At 39.6% G+C, this 18,986-nt stretch overlaps 1 protein-coding gene across 5 annotated transcripts in view; it reads left to right on the top strand.

Moving 5' to 3' along the window:
* The window catches only part of usp2a (ubiquitin specific peptidase 2a), a 48,833-nt gene that overhangs the window by 20,495 nt on the left and 9,352 nt on the right, over positions 1 to 18,986 (top strand). For 3 of the 5 annotated variants that reach the window (XM_030067219.1, XM_030067221.1, XM_030067220.1), the window contains exons 4-5: positions 16,514 to 16,564; positions 18,725 to 18,848. In XM_030067219.1, coding sequence (XP_029923079.1) covers positions 16,514 to 16,564; positions 18,725 to 18,848 — 175 coding nt within the window. Of the gene's footprint in view, positions 1 to 3,584; positions 4,165 to 16,513; positions 16,565 to 18,724; positions 18,849 to 18,986 lie in introns of those variants that run through there. The other 2 variants (XM_030067223.1, XM_030067222.1) reach the window with 2 other exon arrangements.

The following is an 18,986-nucleotide window of genomic DNA, read 5'->3' on the forward strand; positions in this document are numbered from 1 at the left end:
TATCAGAGAATGCTTAGGATTTGATTAAACCATCAGTACAGGAATCTTTGGTCTGAATGATAGTGGAAAGGTTTGTTGCCTTTTTGTATTTGGTAAATGTAGGCTCTTGCTGCCTGATTATTATTATTTATTACTATTATTATTATTATTATTATTATTGTTGTTATTATTTAAACAAGCTTATTAGCAAAGTCACATGGACTCTCAAGTAGTGTAACCATCATCTGCTGGGTTAGAGATTTTGGTATTTTGGGGGGTCATTTCCTGTTGCTGGTTTGGATTATGTTCTCACTTCAACCACATAGCACTTTGCTTAGATTAGAACCAAGACCCACATTTTCAGGCATTTGGGTGCAGGGATTTGGTGCCAGTAGAGTTTGAATCCCCTTGCACTCAGTTGCCCAAATGAACCAAACTGAAGGAGAAAACACTCCAGAGTTCAAATAAGTCACTGCAGTCAGACTCAGTGTGAGTGCACCCATAAGATTTAGAACCAAGAATCAGTGTTGGCAGTGGAAACATGTTGGTGCATCCCTGTCTAATTCTGACACACAGACAGAGAGGAACACATAGGCATCATGTTCAAAAAGAAAGCCAGTAGATGAATATGAAGGAATGTTTTGAAAAACTCTTCACAGACTGTTCACTGTAGCTATCTGCAGAATGTATCTGATATGCAGCGCAAGGTACAGAACTGGAACAGTGGTTCTCACACATATTGTTTCTTGACTGAGATAGTGTCAGCAAAGCATGTAACGCTGATATTAGAAGCAGAGGAATCTTTAAGTCCCATTCAGGAATTAATGTAAGTTAAAGGTGTAGGACTGATAATGTGTTGTTTGATTAAACCAACATCCACCAAAAAACTATTGAAATTTAACCTTTTAACTGAAGAGATTGCCAGCCTAATGTGTCTATTTTAATCTATCCCTAGGTATTTGTAGTCTCTGACATCTCCTAGATAACATGGCTTGGAGAGTGCTTTTGCCCTATTTTTTATACTAGAGTACTGCTCCACTCTTTGTGTCAGAATACAACAGCTACTCTGCTCTTTCTTACTTTGTAGTTTTCCACCTCAAGGATTCAGAGAGTCAGACACACACACACACATACACACACACATACGTACACATGCTCAGCCTGCTGATGGAATGCGTTCCTTGGCTATTTGTTGTGTACACATGCTTGAGCCGGGGTCAAAAGATTGCTGCTGAGGACATGTTGCACCACCACCACCCCCTTCTTCCCCCACGCACATCAACTCAGCTGAAACATCTCCCACACAAATGCCTTGTTTAGTACAGTAGGTTGTGTAGCATACATAAGCCTCACTTTGTACAATAAAAGCATATTGAGTGACATGGTCAGCAGCTGTGGTACCGGTGTTCTGTCGATTTATGCTACCTTGACAAAAAATGTTGCCATAGCAACAAAAAAATGTCTTATCTCCTGAATTCTTTGTGCTCTTGCAACCACATTTGGTGTACATATATAGATATGATTTCTGACTGAGAGTGACAAATTTGGTGCCATTCAGCCAATAGGTGGCGCTGTAGAAGCATCATAAGTTTAAATATCCCTTATTTACAGTATTAAGCATTTGCCCTATTCATTCGAAATTTTGTATGCTTATTCTTTTTGTATTCTTCTGCAATCTGTTTTCTAAAACCCATTTTTTTCTCTCTGTCTCGGGTAATAAGTGTATGTCTAAGGAGTATGAGGACATCTTGTCAAATATCATGTAACTTTTATACAATGAAGAATCACAGAAAAAATTCAGATGAATGAGAATAATGGTTAATACGGTAAATTAGGGCTACTTAAACTTATGGTGCTGCTACAGCGCCACATATTGGCCAAATGGCACCAAATGTCATAGTCACTTAGACATCTACACATGTACACCGAATTTGGTTGCAATAGCACAAAGCGTTCAGTAGATATGACATTTTTGGCTCATCAACAGAACGAGAGTGATGGCTAATGTTTCATCAGTGATTAAACTCATGGTAAAATTAAATTAAATTCATGGCTTTACTGGAGAAAGGGGGCTGCAACACTTTTAAAAACTTTTTTTTTATTTTTAAATGAGGAAGAAGGGTCCTTCCTCAGACTGTCTGTCATCAAGCCCCTCATCAGTCTTTTAGGTGTTTACAATCAGCAACCTTGTGTAACCACCAGCAGTGCAACAGCATGCTAGGCCTAATATTTCCTCAACAATCCCTTCCCTTGGCAAACAGCTGCTCTATTTCGGACTATCCATGGTGTTGAAATATAATCCTCATCTACTAAAATGGAACATGCCACAGTACATTGCCATGTGCTGCTGTGCTCAGTCAAATTGAATCACACTTTTGTTTGCATGCACATTTCACTTTGGGATGTTATTGGTATCACCTGACCAAGATGATTAACTTGAAAAACACTGATGTAACACCCATGTGTTTTCCAAATGTTATATCCAAAAGCTGTAGCAATGTTCTTGATATATTTGGAGAAAGAATAAGCATGTTGTAACCATGATGAGAACACTTTGCAAAGATTTTTTGTGTTTGTTTCTCAAGAGGACATCTTGTGTTTCAGTTGTTGCCATTGATGCTGTTTTCTTTCAGTGCCTAATGTTATTTTCACTAATTCTAATGCCAAATCTGGCGCTCAAACCTCCCTTAAACTAGCAATGACTATTCTCTTGTTTGCTTATAAATCATTGAAGGATGTGACAGACTGGGTCTCAGGTTATATCATGAAAATATACATGGTATTAAATTTCTGATTCCCCTCTATTTGAAATACTTTTCATGCAAATTACTGTGGAGCCTGTCTTGAGTAGTAGAAAATAATGCATCAGCTTTCCTCAACAAAAAGTAAAATATACTGCTGTCATTGCTGACATTTGGATATCACAGGATAGACACTTGCCACACCCCAGCCTGAGTGAGTCCAAGTTTATTCTTGTAGAATTTGTCATTATAATGGAGAGCAAAGATCGAGCAAAACTGGTAGAATTTTATTTTGAATCCATATCTAAAATTTTGATTAAGGGAGCATTCAGGTCCAATGTTACCTCCAAACTTTGGTGCCAGTTTTAAAATATATCACTTTGACCTTGAATTATATTTTGTAGTTACCACTCATTACTGCCCTTTTTCCTAATGGGTTTAGCTGGCACAAGTGGATATGGAAGAATATGGAGAAATTTAATTGTTGATTTGGTATTGAGTTGTGTCTTTCAGGGACAATAGGATTGTCTGCTCAAATGTTGCAATCCGGTGAAACTGGAATTGCGACAGGCTCTAATTAGGGCAGTGTATTAAACTATACTGAAATGTCAGTATATGACTCATATATTATAGTTTTTCGACCTATTTCATTGTATCGTGCAGTCTTGGTCAGTATTTAGGTTAGTGTTCTTTTGTGGCCATGACGGAGATAAGTGGAGTGCATCATTAAACCCTCATATTATCCTCAAGAGAATGTGGATGGATGGATGGACACCGTGTCTGACGTAAAGAACAAGGTTGGAGGCGGTGGGTGACGTTTGTTGTAGGCCGACTTCACCGAGCCAGGAGGGGCGGGTCTTCAGCCCGGTGAAAAAAAAAAAACGGAATGGGAAGACAATATCCATTTATTGCTGTCCACAGCCCTCCGCTATTATTAACGAGATACACGCGTTGCCTATAGCCACATAGAATGATACAGAAATCAGATACAGGTCGTTTTATTCGTCTGTTATCTTGACTTTATTATAAGGCTTGGTATTATGTAGAATAAGTTAAACACAGCGCCACAGGTCTTATACTCGTTTTGATTTGTATGGTGGGTACCGTTAGATGAATGAATGGCAACGGGAGTGGAACACATCAACAACTGAGATTCAAACGCTTTTATATTTCATTGAGGCTCTTGTAACAGCGATAAGCTTCACAGCGTTAAAAACAGTGCCGCTCAGAAAATCAACACAGGCATCTGAGTAACTCGCATCGGTAACCGGCTTATTCCTCAGCCAACATGCCGAGCATGCGACAGTCCTACACGGTGACCGTACCGGAGGAGCCACCGGCCGCCGCTTTCCCGTTTCTGAGGCAGGAGATGCGGAGGAAAGGCAGCATGTCCGGCTCGGTGCTGGTGTCAACTTTCGTAGGGCTGCTCATAAACCAAGCAAAGGTAAGGTTCGGAGCCCGTGCCGTTGCACTATCTTTGCTCTGGAGAGAACGGTAAACCACACTCCATTTAAAAATCTGGCAGTTTAATTATTCTCGGCTGACTGACTAAGCTGCACACCTTGTAAGAAATGATTGAAGATGTTTACGGAATCACTGGCTCACGCTGGTAAATGCGGCATTAATTTAATATACGAGGCAGTATGCTTTCAAATGAAAATGCATACGTTTATGATTAATGCGTCTTTTTTCCTGTCCTCTGCTATCAAAACACCATGCGGGGTATTAGCGAGCAGTGCGAACCACCAGTAGAAGTAAAACAAAAAATAATAATCATGATAATTACAATGAAGTGCCGCTTGTGGGTCATTTTATGCCGAATCGATCAGTAGATCCGCAGTTAACATTAAATGTTTAAACAGCGTTCAGTGAGGTTCTCTGTATGAGTTAAGCGATGAGCAAAATAGTATCACCTTAAATTGACAGATTTTTAAATGAAACTTGGCGTGAAGTCTCACCTTTAGAGAGATAGAGTAACACCAACTTCTTACGATACATTTCCGTAACATACATTTTTCCCCCATTGTGATGTATATTTAGTGTCATATTTACGTTTCCGTGACAATCTAATGTAGTTCGTAAAAGGCCGATGGTGTCAGTTTAACGTTTCAGTGAGTCATTCCAGCGGTAAGCCGCTCCGTTAAGCCGCTGGACTGAGCTGTGCCAGGATCAGTAGGCCTGCGCTCGCAGGTCACCAGTTATATAACCACCATTTAATCCCTCTCCTACACTAAATCACTGGAACAGTTGCTCTTACCATACTACTCTGTTATGTATTGCCCCATATAAGGAAAGCGAATAAAGACATATCCGCATGCTCTTAAACCGGTACGCACTGGAATATCTAGGCTCTGCATGTTGCCCATGGCTGTTTCCATTTGACCATATCCACATCCACACAGTGCATGTGGGTCTGAGGACATGATGTACAGAAAAATCGTTGGCCAGTGATGGCAGTGCTCTATTTAGATTAGGGTTAGACCCACATGAGTTTTTGAAGGTGATACCAGTGTAAATATTTTTGGATTGGTATTGCAGATTCTGCACCTGTTTTTCAGTCTGTTTTGAATTTCATAGTTTCATGTCCAAAAATCACCCAAAATTAAGAGGATTCAGTAGCTTGGTTCCAGACCCGTGAATTGCGTGTTCAGTTAAGATTAAAAAAAAAAGTTTGGAGTGATTCAGTGATGCTCTGTTGTTGTCCAATTCAACCATGATGTCTTGGTTGAAAAACTGTTAGGGCCAGTCAGTGGTGCAATCAGTGCAAGAGCTTGAGAAAGCTCATAGCATTCTTGCCAACACTGGCTAACACCAGAAAATGGATGGTAGTTACAGACATTGCAATCAACATTACTTTAAATAAATTTAAACTGAAAACACAGCGGTGCAGCATTGTGCACTGAAGGCATTTCTGAGAGGGGGAGATGTTTCCAGACAAAAGTTTAATTTATCAACTAGTTCCACCTGATCGGATCCCTGTTAAAATTGTCTCAAATGAGCTAAACTAAGGGAGAAAACTAGCTCTGGGCTAACTGTAAATAGCCTATTGTTGGGGCAAGGCCCGACTGAAAACTATGCCACAGTGGCTGGACACATCAGTTGCTAGTGAACGGTTAGCAAGATTCAAATATTTCCTTCTACAGAAATCGGCTATGCAGGCGATTTTAGACTGAATAAACAGATCAGATATCCAGGCTGAACATCAAGCCAAGGATTCAGTGTTCCCACCAGGATTTTATTCAGCTGTTACACTGAAATCCGTGACCACTGAAATCGTGACTGTAGAGGGTGCTGTTGCTTATTTACATGAATAGCCTTGTGCTAATGAACGCAACAGAATGACACATCACCTGAAAACATCAGAATATATGATCCAGCTGTACCTAATATGATAATGACCATGATAATTATCAAGTCAAACACCATACAGAATATTTTCAGGTTACGTATCATCTTATCACTGGTTTTGCTGTTTTTCTGAGTGAATATGAAAAAGAATTGATTTAGCCATTTAAACACTTAAAGCACCCATCATTTGCCAAAAAATATGAAAGCTTCAGGCGCTGGTGTCCTCACACCTGTGTAGGTAAACAAAGCTTCCAAGTTTGACGAAAATAGAATCAGGCAGAGTTGGTTGCATGCAGCAAGATTTTACAAGCTTTACTTGTAGCCTATGTTCTTTATGTTTTGAGAGAGAAAGGTATGGTCGGTGACTGTGGTGATCACCAGAGTCCTGTTGCTGTGTGTGTGTGTGTGTGTGTGTGTGTGTGTGCGCGCATCTTTCTCATCCACAGAGTGGACTGGAGCAGCTGTGTGCCGGCTTCTGTTATGTAATGAGAAATCGCATTAGAATACACTTGAGTGTTGGCCAGGCCTGGCGACTTGGCACACTCTATGTTTTGCTATCACTCTCCACCTGCTCCTCTCCTCCCCCTCCCCCTCCCCCTCCTCCTCCTCCTTCCTCTGCTTTCTCCTCTCCTGACCATGGCGTGCATGTCAGGGAAACGTGCTTTGGTGTTCTTTGTGTCTGTTTGCATGAATTTGTGTGAGAGGAGTGTCTGTGCAAGTGTGCATAGAGCTTTGCATGAATTTACATGATAACGCGTGCACATGCACATGCACATGTTTTTGCACAGCAGGCGAGTGGCCTACCAGTGCTGACAGCTGTGAGGTTAAAGGTTGCGTTTCCTGCAGCAGAGTTTGCTGCCATTGTGGGTGTGAGTCTTTTTCTTCTGACTCAAATACATGTATGACAATGAACTTTAGATGGTGTGAAAAAGAACAGTGCTGTTACATAAGAATCCCAAGTCTTGCTGTATCATCCAGTTCTTGCTAGTTGTTATCTAAACAGCATTGGGGTTTAGCTGGATACTCCCAGTGGGTTTACCCAGTCCCTGAAGAGTGTCTTCTCACAGTCTTGAATCTAATGAAACTTGATGAAGGGGCCAATCTGCACATCATAGGCTATATTTATTTATATTTCTCAGAAGGACAGCCATTCTTCTCAGTAAGAGGACTGTGTGCTTGTGTGTGAGAGTGTGTGAGAGAGAGATGAGCTGTGACTTCGCTTCACCTGACACTCTCACAACAAGCACTGTTGACTGATCTCATCGCTGTGTGTTTTTTTTAGGGGGAGAAATAAATAGATTGTATGTCCCTGTCAAGTGTTCTTGCCAACATTGTGTGTGTGTGTGTGTGTGTGTGTGTGTGTGTGTGTATGTGTGTGTGTGTGTGTGTGTGTGTGTGTGTGTGTGTGTGTGTGTGTGTGCGCATGCGCGTGCGTGCACCTATGTGTGAACGAATATGTCACTTCTGTTCACATGGGAGAGAGAGCTTGACAGTGGCAGAAGTGGTAGCTCCTACAGAGAGGGAGAGAGAGAGAGACTGTTTATGACAATCTGCCAAATAGAAAGAGAGAGCGAGAGAGAAGGTCAGGACAAACTGTTCTCCTGCTCTCTCTCTCACATTGGCTTGCCAGCCAATCAGTATTCTGCATTCTGCAGCTGCCAGGTGGACCTAGGCATCCTGTGGCTGATAGTGTGACGTTCAGTGTACTGCGCTCGACACACAGGGAGAGGAGTGTGGGGTAAAAGTGGCATTTATTGTTATTGCTTAGCTGTTGGGTGGCATGATATTGAATGATCAGGCTAGCAGACACTTGTTGGATGTCTTGTAATGCTTGTGTTATTAAATTGATTCTTTTCAAAAACATGGAACGTGGATATAATTTCTTTATATATTTATATATATATTTATATATATTAAGGTGATATTTGCCATCAACTATCATCCACCTGCAAACTGACTGATATGCAGTTTGATTAATAAAATATTCAATGTAGAACTGATTAGTACCACAATGGCTGTCTAATGGAACCCCTTAAAACAAAACTGAAGTTTGGTAGAGTGTTAGGATGTAGTTCCCTGGGTGTTTGTGTGAATCCACATCGTAGTGAAATATCCTGATTTGTTGCTCTGTTAAGATAATCCAAATCAATGTATTTGTATCACTCCATTCACTCCTGTAGTGCCGCAAAACAGCTCCCAAAATAAAAAATGTAGCATACAAACAAACACAAAGAAAGTGGATTATGCCAGTACATAAAACAACAACTTCCGGTACTCATGTCTTTTCACACAATTACAATGATTTGAACATACTATCAGACCGTTTCTTCCTGGTGCAAGGCTATTATGTGGAAGTTTTCTGCAGACGCTATCCACTGGATCTACTTTTCAAATCAAATCGGAAAATAACAAGAAAAGAGTTGCGTAATTTTGTCAAAAAGTGGGTACCTGGACTTGTTTTCTATATTAATTCCATGTTTGCATTCGTTTATGTCCAAGAAGTGTTTTTTATGACCACTTTTGCCAAGTTGTGCAAGTGAATGACACAAATACAGTGTTGTGGGTAATCAGCCCAGGGTTGCACGGAGAAACTAATGAGGAATCTATAAAACCCATAACTCTGCCAATGTTCAATTTTGCTTGTACCTGTATTGACTCTAATGCTATATTTTAATCAGAATCTGCAAAAGTTTTGTTATTATTTTTATGCAGGATTTCCCTCAGTAGGCCCTCAACAGCACATATTACTCAGTTCCAACTCCAAACTAACCACTTTACCTGCAAGATCATTTTATATTTCAGAATAAACTTCCATCTGGGATTTTATTAGGATACTTCACTGGTGCTTTGAGCTTGTTATTTTCCTAAACTGCCTCCAGTCCCCAGAGGGTTTAGATTACTGAGGTGCTGCTGCAGCAGCACTTATACAGTAGGCTGTCTGAAGTAGTCTGTTCTTAGAAAGATGATATCTAATGTTAACTTCAGCTCAGTTCATACAGGAAAGAAACTTTTTTTGTCTACAGGCCCCAGTGATTGGTACATTCCAGAATTCACAATCCATTTCCAGAATTTTAACAGCCATTTGCGTATATACAGAATAGGCTCGCCAAATTGGAATGATGGTAGATACAAGCATATTACTGAAAAGTACTGTTGAGCTCTTCCCTAAATACTACTTTGGCAATTGACATGATTTTCTCCAACATACTGAATTCTACAATTCCTCACCAGTGAGGGAATACTTGTCATCAACTGTAGGAAATGTTATATTCATTTCAAATAAAACCAACCAAGAAAGATTTTCACCACATAAGCCATTTTTGACATAAGCCAGGTTTGCATGAGCACTTCCAATTTGTTTTTCACCATCAAGTTGTTCTTTGCAGTGCAGTATATCTTAACAGTCACAGCCAAAATTTACCAACCCTGGTTTGTTTCATAGTCATTTGTGTCTGCTCACAGGGCCTTTATCTTTAATCGCACACATCCCTAATATCACTATAGTTAGGTGCAAGAACGCTGTCTTCCTTATTTCTGATTTTTCATTTCTCCCAGCTTCCTCACCTTGCTGTGACCAATTTCCTCTATTTCCATGCCCACCTCCCTACGTCAGGCCAGGACCTCCAGATCTTTGAATCAATTGAGCACAGTGGTTGAACAGTATGTCCTCCACCAGACTGAGTACATGCCACAGGAAGATTTCCTCTTCTCTGAGTCCAGGCCTTAGCAAGTATGCCCAGTTTAATCTGTTCTGTGGAACTGTTTTTAATGCAGCTCCACCAGGATTTCAAAAGTAGCTTCCCAGTTGCCTGAGCCGCCTCTGACATTTATAAATAAAGTGTTTGTGAGGAAGTTTTCCCCCTGGGCTTTTCCTTTTGTGTGCAGTGTGTATCAGGGTGCTCACATGGATGAAATGGAAATATGAAGAGTATGTGTATATTCCCTCATGTTGTACCTGTCGGGTATTATTTGTTCCTTCTCTTCTCTTCTCTTCTCTTCTCTTCTCTTCTGTTCTCTTCTCTTCTGTTCTCTTCTGTTCTCTTCTCTTCTTCTCTTCTGTTCTCTTCTCTTCTGTTCTCTTCTCTTCTCTTCTCTTCTCTTCTCTTCTCTTCTCTTCTCTTCTCTTCTCTTCTCTTCTCCTCTCCTCTCAAACTCCTCACTCCTTTCTAGTTTTCAGTGACATCTGCTGTAATCCTTCTGCTCTCCAGTCTTTTTATTTTATTGCAAAATTCATCAACTACAAGTGTATAGTTCAGAGTAACTAACTAGTTTATGAGTGTGTTAGACAAGGCAAAGAGGTAGTTAATTATTAGAACACATCCACTGTCACTTTATTATCCATCCATTGTTGTTTAATACTCCTAGGGGGTTTGGACTCTAGAGGGATCATAGACTTTGAAGGCTGTTTTGAATATCCAGTGGCTGATAAGTGATCCATGATGAATGATCTACTAGTGGCTCCTCTCTGCTCTGCATGTGCTGTTGGTTTTCAGCAAGCTGATGGCAGACTATAAGACTGTAGTCTTGGCCAACTAGGGCAGTTCAGACTAAACCAGCCTAAACGGGAGTACAATGGGTGGCTTGCATTAAAACAGGAGATGACATGCTAATGATTCATCTTTACATCGTCACGAGAATAATGATGATAACAAATTTGGTTCGAGAAGTATTTCACTTAATGTGTAATTGCATGCTTATGTGGACTGATTCAGATACAATGTAATAGTATTTTACATGATCATTTTTTCCTCTGGAAGAAATTGTTTAAGCTTAGTAGTTTATCAGGAGGAGCTGTTATAAACTGTGTAAAACAATGGTCATTAAACAACAATGGCCATTGTTGTTTAATGGGATTTTTCTTGTAGTTCATTTCCTTTTTCTTCCCCCTATATCTAAACTCTCACTGGCTGTTGTGTCACTCTGAGACTTCAGTGTTGGACTGCTTCACACTACAGAGGCCTCACCAGACTTGTGCTAATCTGTGTCACAGTGACCTAGCCTGACCTTACCTTAAGCTTCCAACAGTTGGTGAGGTTTTTTCTTCCAGGAGGTGGTCATTTTTGAGATTTTCAAGAGCTATTGTGGACCCTCAGGGAGTCACAGCCGAGGTTTTGGATAAGGGGCTTAATATGAGACATGAGCTTCTGAAGATCAGAAAGAGAATGAACACAACACAGTAGAGGGGCCACCTTTACTGCTATTAAATTTTCATGGCATGGTTTCCTTGCCCAAAAACATCCTAGTAAACCATATCATCAACATGTTTATCTTAGCTGGCTAATGGAAACGCCAGTAGTGCCAAAATAATAATGATATACTGTAAGACCAAGTTTAAGTGTTTTAACAATCAAATAAAAGCAGATGTTAAAATCATTACTGCATGTCTTTGATTGCAAAAACATTTTGGTTATGTAATGTTGTTCTTGTTGTTGTTTAAGTTAAATGGAGTATTTTAATTATTTATTCATACAGTTGGTAAGGTTTTGACAGGAAAGAACCCTCTGGTAAGACTTTATCCTCAGAACATGTGGTACCAGAGTCATGTGATGAAAGCACTCACACAGTGTTCTCTTTAAATCATCATGTTATTGCCCAAACATGTAGCAGCTTTGCTCTCATCTCAGTCCTCTTATTTGAATTCATTTGAACATAAAAACTTGGATACTTATCATGTTGCAGTTGATTATTACTATTTCTGTTTTCTGCCATTGTATATGCTGAAAATGTTGAGCAGGTCTAGCCTTAATTTTCAACACACATTTTTTATCACACATGCATATACTGGTTTAGAGTCTCGTGTCTAGATCTCATAGAAGAGTCACTGCGCAATTAGTGTAATGGAATTAGCCGTCATTCTAGTCATGCTACAGCCAGAGATCCCAGAGCTTGAGCCAATGATTTCACAGCTGCTTCTCATCACACACATACATCACACAATCCTGTTTCACACACTGTTTTATGAATGAAGACTTCAAAGGTTTTGATTATAATTCGGTTTTACACTGTGTCTGTCATAAATGAAACACAACAGACCAACAAAGACATGTACAATAATTAGTAAAGACATTAGATCAGTGTTTTACACACTGTCCAAACCGGTGTTTGATTGATTTATTGTAATATTATTTAGTCTATCCTTTTATAAAGGAAAATAGTTTGATCCATTATTGGATCAAAATATCTACCCTTCAGTGTTGTTCATCTCCTATATGATGGCGGTCCTTCCCTGACCACAGCTAGTCATTGTGTTTTTATTATTTTTTACAGCAGATGTCCGATCAGAAATTTTTTTGTCATGAAACCTTAATATTCAAAGATTGTGGTTTTATATATCCAGCTTCAGTCCAAAAATATTGGTCAAATTCTACTCGAAAGTCACAACTGCCACAACAAGTCATTTGCTGCCAGTTCCTCCTTCCCTCTCTGTCCCCTTCTCTCTCAGACACACACACACACCACACAGCGTGGCACACACACACCTCCTCCACGCTTAGCCCCGTCACTGTGATGTCATGATGTCCTCTAGCCTCCGTCCCTCTGTCAAAAAGTAAAAATAGCGTTGCCATGGAGACAGATTGGGCACGACGTCTCATCATCATGACGTTAGCCGGGCAGCTTGGTGAATCAGCCAATGGCGAGCTGACAGGCAGACATTATTAAAAGAAAAGCTGCTATTTTTGGGCCCAGCGATAGCATTACTCAGCAGAGTCCAACAAAGTCAGACAGGCACGTTCCAATGGGGGCGAGTGTTGTCACGGAAAAAATTGGAGGTGACCAGAGAAAGGATTTGTCCTACTTCCTATTCAGCCAGAAACTAACCAATCAGAGGTCAGACGATTTGAGAAAGAAAGTTTGAGAAAGGAAATAAATATCAGGTTGATAACAGAGACACAACAGGAAATACATGTGTTTGTGTTGTAACATACTATGTGGCAGTAGCTAATAAAGCGTTTTATTCAGCACAGCGGAATTTAGAGAAAGGAGGATTTAGATAAGCCCTAGTTAATTAAACTGTTGGATTTTTCCCCCTCCCCTCACTAACTCTCTCTTTTTCTCTCCTGAACAAGAGACAGATTGCAGAAGTTATTTATGTAATAGTAAAATGCCAAAGCCCTTCCTTAATCAGCACTCATAACCAGAAAAGCTGGAGGAGCATGTTACTGAAAATCCAAACCAGACAAATGGATGAACACGCTCCAGAGCATGTGAACCGTCAGGAGGACAGGCAGAGCTTAGGACACCGCCAGTCACTTTGACATCTGCTATCAACTTTGATGTCCTCTCTCCAGACCTGAAATGTATATGTAGGCAGTAGAATGTCATCTCTGGTTATTGATCCATAAGCCATGGGCGATTATCTGCTGGTCATATGAAGGCCACAGATACGGGCTTGTGGTAGTCTTAACCTCTGAAGCTGTTCAGAGTCGTGGTTCTTATCCAGAGTCAGTGTTAGGGCCCTGCTAAGTTAGTAGGGATCACCACTGTAGCTGCCTGATCCTTAGGATAGCGTTAGACTGATATGTCTGGCAGACATTGGCTTTGCATTTAATGTCATCCCCGTTTAATATGATGAAGTTTCGCCCCTAACCACAGCTACTGAATTTATAGTGCATTGTAGAACCTGCAAATAAATCTACCTCAACCATTTGATTTTTCCACCATGCTAAAACTGTAACTGCTTGTAATGTTTGCATTATTTGGAAAATGGTCATTTAAAGATGCTACATATTTGTAAAGAATTTTGGCAATAGACCTTTTTCACAGCACACAATTTCGACACAAATAGCAGGTGAAAATTTTACTAATTTTTACTAATGATATTAATGAAGGTTCATTTCCATTTTGTTCATGCTTACCTAATGGGAAGGCTCTTCTACATTGAAATGGAACTGAACCTTGATTAAAATCGTTTGTAACGGCTGTTTTTACCTGATATTTCATGTCAAAATGGCTACTATAGAAAAGATCTACTGGCATCTTCAGTCCAAAATTATTAATATCTTTAGGGGCCTCAAAAATATCCTAATGGTGATAAAGCCGTATTGATGTTTTTGGACAGCAGTTAAAGGCTACTTTGACATTTTGAATTTTTGCTCCTCATTTTTCTTCCCCAGATGTTTCACTGTCTCATCTTAGGAGAAACGTTTCCTCATATTTTATTCAGTTGCCTCAAAAGAAGTGAACGTTAATGTTTTTGGTATTTTCTACTGAAGCTGCTAGGCACAGCCCACTGAAATGCAGAAAACGCCCAATGCAGAAAACTGTCCTATCATGGCTTGACAAGCTACACTTTGGAAAGTGAAGGAATGTGGTTTTAAAAATCAAATTGGACACACAACACTTCGTCCTACTTGTAACCTGCAGTTGCTCAACCATACTGTAAAAATGGTATCCATTTATGCTAATAAGTGGAAATTTCTCAGCCCACTGACAGATTGTTGTCACTTATTTTTGAACTGCATCCAGTGTCAGTTCACATCCAGGCCATGGTGAGTCTGCTGACTACAGGACTCACAAGAGTATTCGAAAGCTATTTTCAGCTGCTCCAGCACATCAGTGGCAACTGTCTGATTATTTTCAGAAAGCCCCGGCACCCAGAACATGAAAGCTTGAGGTTACGCCAGCCCTGACTCAGTGGAGTGAGATCATTTTTAGGTGAATTCAGACTAGATTCAACCTATTTCATGGTGGTCCTGAGGGTGAGCAGGCAGTGTAAGAGCAAGATCGATTTCCACTGCAAGTAAGATCAGGTGACTGGTATTGAGCTGTCAGCCCAACAGAGCTGCTCTCCACCTCTGCCTACAAAATAGAAGCTCACTTCCCAATGCTTTTCGCCTGGTTGTCTGGCCACTTATTAGCTTATTTCTACGCATAAAATCTGTTTGTCAGATTCAGGATGATGATGAAGTGCCATGACACATTTAGCATTTCTGCACTTTTACAAAGCATAATTATGTGCTGCCTCTGCTTCTTGATCAAGGGCACAAGTGCATTCCTTATCCACCCCCATATCTGCTCTTTGTTAGTTCTTCCTATAGCGACTGAGTTATATAACCGCTGAACTTATGTAATCAAATTCAACTGTGGCAGAGGACAACACAAGCTGTGCAAAGCTTAATTATCTATCATTGTAAATGTTTGACTTCATGTTAATATATTTTGCCAACATTAACAGTTCGTTTAGTGGGATTAATGTAGATTTATGTGATTTATGAGAATATGTATGAATAAAGATTACCCTGTAGAAAATTCTTCTGGTTTAGCTGTTCCATGTTGTGCTGATTTATACCACCTGGGAGTGACTACAAAGAGAGGAACTGCCTGTGCTGTAACAACACAAGATATTCTCTGTGAACTGAAGTGAAAATGTACCGGGACAAATCTCGTGCAGGGTTTCCCTGCAATTGAAGAGAGCCTCTGCCAGGATAACACAATTCTAAAAAAAAAATATAAAAATAAAACAAAACAGTTTACTTCATGCAACTGTACAAGCAGCAGGCTACTGAACTTTGGTGGTGTGCGTGTAACTGCTGAATATTCGCATAAGCTATAAAGTGATTCATTACGTTGCTGCATTATCCTACAAGAATGTAACTGCTCTCATCTTTCTTTACATCTGTGTTGTTATGTAACAGTTCATGCACTTGCGCAAAAGCACTTGAGTAAGCAAAGGGCTAAAAATAACTAAAGAATCAAATGATAAACAGCAGTAAATTTTATGGTATTTGAAAAAAAAAACTGCCAGATTTTATTCAGGCAATGTGAATTTACTGCATGGAATTGTTAGGATACATGCGCCTCAAATATCCATATTCCTGCAACCCACACACTTTTTCAGAAGCAGATGTCTGCGTCCATGTTTTTATTGCATCCATCACATTTGAATACAGAAACACAATGAATGTTTTCAGTTTATCCATGGACATATTCACACATTTCATGTCTGGGAACTCTGTTCTCCAAGTTTTGTGAGTGATCAAATGTGTGAGGAGGTTTGATATATTTCATCAGTAGAAAAAAATCGTATGAGGACGATCACACCTGGATACTGTGCATTATTACACAGCATGGGTTTGTGCAATAACTCTAGCTATAAATCATCCAGCATATAAAGCCCTCTCCTGGTGCATAGCCTTGACAAGTAAACACACAAATTGAAATTCTGAAATACAAATTTGCCAACAGCCTGCCACATCAGTTTCAGTCAGTTTCTTGTAATGCATTAGTTTACCAAGTGTGTCCTTCGCCCCTGCTGGGCTGGAAAAAATTCTTGGGGAAACCCTGTTATTTCTGGGCAGCAACTATACACACATTCACACACAAACACACATACACACATTTGTACAGATCACATGTTTCTCATATGTCTTGGTTGTAATGCTTCCCCAGAGGAATTATATCATTTTTCTTCTTAAGTGACATGAAATGTTTCTTTTGTCTTCCAGAACTCCAAGAGTGCCCAGGGCCTGGTGGGACTAAGGAATCTGGGAAACACTGTGAGTACAGCGGCCACAAAAACCATCTTATGTGTTGGGAGTCAAACTTCATGCCTTGATGTCTTCTCAGCTGACTTTTGACATAGGGGAAAGCTCACACTGAAAATCACTGTATTGGGTTGCTGATATTGCTGATGAGTTTGTCTGATTATGTATAAGCCCTTCACTTAAATTTATTGTAATTTGTTCCTGGATTTTACGGCGTTCCAGTGAGAGATGTGACCCAGTGCTTTTTCAGAGGCTTTTCCTGCCAAAAACAGTTGATTAATGAATGTTTTTTATGGAATTGTTCATTTAACTGATCCTAATTGAGCCCCAAAGTATGTCCTTTTAGTGTTATGGTAGGCAGTTTGTTGCTGATATAGAATGGTGCAGCAGAACAGTATTTGCCAGGCAACAGGCAGAAGGGACGCTCCTAAAATAAATGGTGTGTGTGTGTGTTTCTGTTAGTGTGTGTACAGTAACCTAATCAGAGAGCTCTGCCTGCAGTCTGTTGAACTATGGACCAGCAAGGACTCACTCTCTATCTGTCTAACTGGTCTGATCTTACCAGCATGCACGTGTCACATGTGGACACGTGTGACTGCAGCGGCATGTACCAGCGCGGAATGATATGGTGTCAAATAAAAACAACAACACATAGCAGATCATTTAACAGATATTATGATTCACGATTGTAGTAGGAATGATAATTTTTGTATTACATACAAACATGTTCTCTTACATCTGGAAAATACCATTTTTAGGCCAGAGCATCTCTCTAGCACCATAATACTTTATTAACAACAATGTTGTGTCACATGTTTTACCTTTATAACAAAATGCAGCTCCTGTAATTTTGATATCACACTTGGCCATATTACACTTTCGATAATATTTTAAGTTATTGTTCAGCCTTAGTGTCTGAGTATATGTATATGATGCTTCTTTAAACCCGGGATTACCATCAGGGTAATTCCGGGTTTATTTGCCCTTTTCAAGGGCAAATGAATGTGATCATTTCTAGGTTTTGCAATGTTTGGATATTGCAGCTATGTCTGTAGACATTTGAAAAAAAAAAAAACATTGTTCAGTCTTGATATGTATATAACTACATGTTTTACTGTTTCAGTCAGACCCACTGTTGTGGTATTTCATTTAGGATAACCTTCATTCACCATGTGATAGGGCCTGTTATGTTCAATATCACATTACCCAAACACTGTTGTTACACATTTCATTAATGCAGACACTATTTTCAAATGAAACCACAAATATAAGAAAAAAATGTCCCGAAAATGTGGAAATGTTTAACCTGCAACCTGGCTGATGATAGTGTAATAACATCTAGATGTAAAAGGACAAAAGATATGCTGAACACCCAATCACCTCCATACATATTTATTTATTCTTTACATATAAGAATAAAGCAAATGAGCCTAATTTGGTAGATCCAGACAGGAATCACATGCAAATCGCTACACAAGGGCGGCAGCTCAGATAGAAACACACATCAAAAATGGATTGTCAGGTATATGGGAAACAAGCCAGATGAGGGATTTTTTGTCAGTTTTTAAAGGATGATATTGTATAATATTGATATTATATCACTATCATGATATAAGAATAGATATTGCCTGGGACTTTGTAATATCATCATACAGCCTAAGTTTTGTCTTTTCCTTCTTTTAAAGGCTTCATTAAAGTAAAGCGACACAATTTTCTGAACATATTCAACTGTTGTAGCTGTTTTATTATTTTCTTCTGCCCTCTTGGTCATCATATCCACATTGGTAATGATTGTTATTCAGAAATCTGGAGGGTAAATATTTCATGAGAACACCACTAGTTATCCCTACAATATCATCACAATATTGATACTAAGGTATTCAGCCAGAAACATTGTGATATTTGATTTTATCCATATCTCCCAGCAGTAATATTCATATTAAAGCAGGGTATAATTATGCATACATTAATAATTGTAATTATATCTCAATACAGCTTGAAATTTGCAGTTTAATGCAAGGTGTAAAGTCAGCCTTAACCAAAACAACATTTACATTTCTGATAGCAGTTATGAGTGATCAGTGAATAAATGATGAATATTCATACATAGTGAACTTGATGACACTGGACACAGATAAACTGTTGGTGTGTGCGTGTGTTTATCTCCTGCAGTGTTTCATGAACAGTATCCTGCAGTGTCTCAGCAACACACACAACCTGCGAGACTACTGCCTGCACAACTCGCACCGCAGAGACCTTAACAACAACAGCCGCACCAACACAGCCCTCATGGAAGGTGAGAGATGTGTCACATTACAAAAATTACTGAGAATGAATTTGACCATTTCTAGGTGTTTTTAATGTCTGGGGATTGCGCAAAAAAGGACAGCTAAGAAGGAGCTAATGTGGGGTAGTTTTAATCGTAGGATCACAG

This window comes from Myripristis murdjan, chromosome 13, assembly GCF_902150065.1.
Source record: "Myripristis murdjan chromosome 13, fMyrMur1.1, whole genome shotgun sequence".
NCBI lineage: Eukaryota > Metazoa > Chordata > Actinopteri > Holocentriformes > Holocentridae > Myripristis > Myripristis murdjan.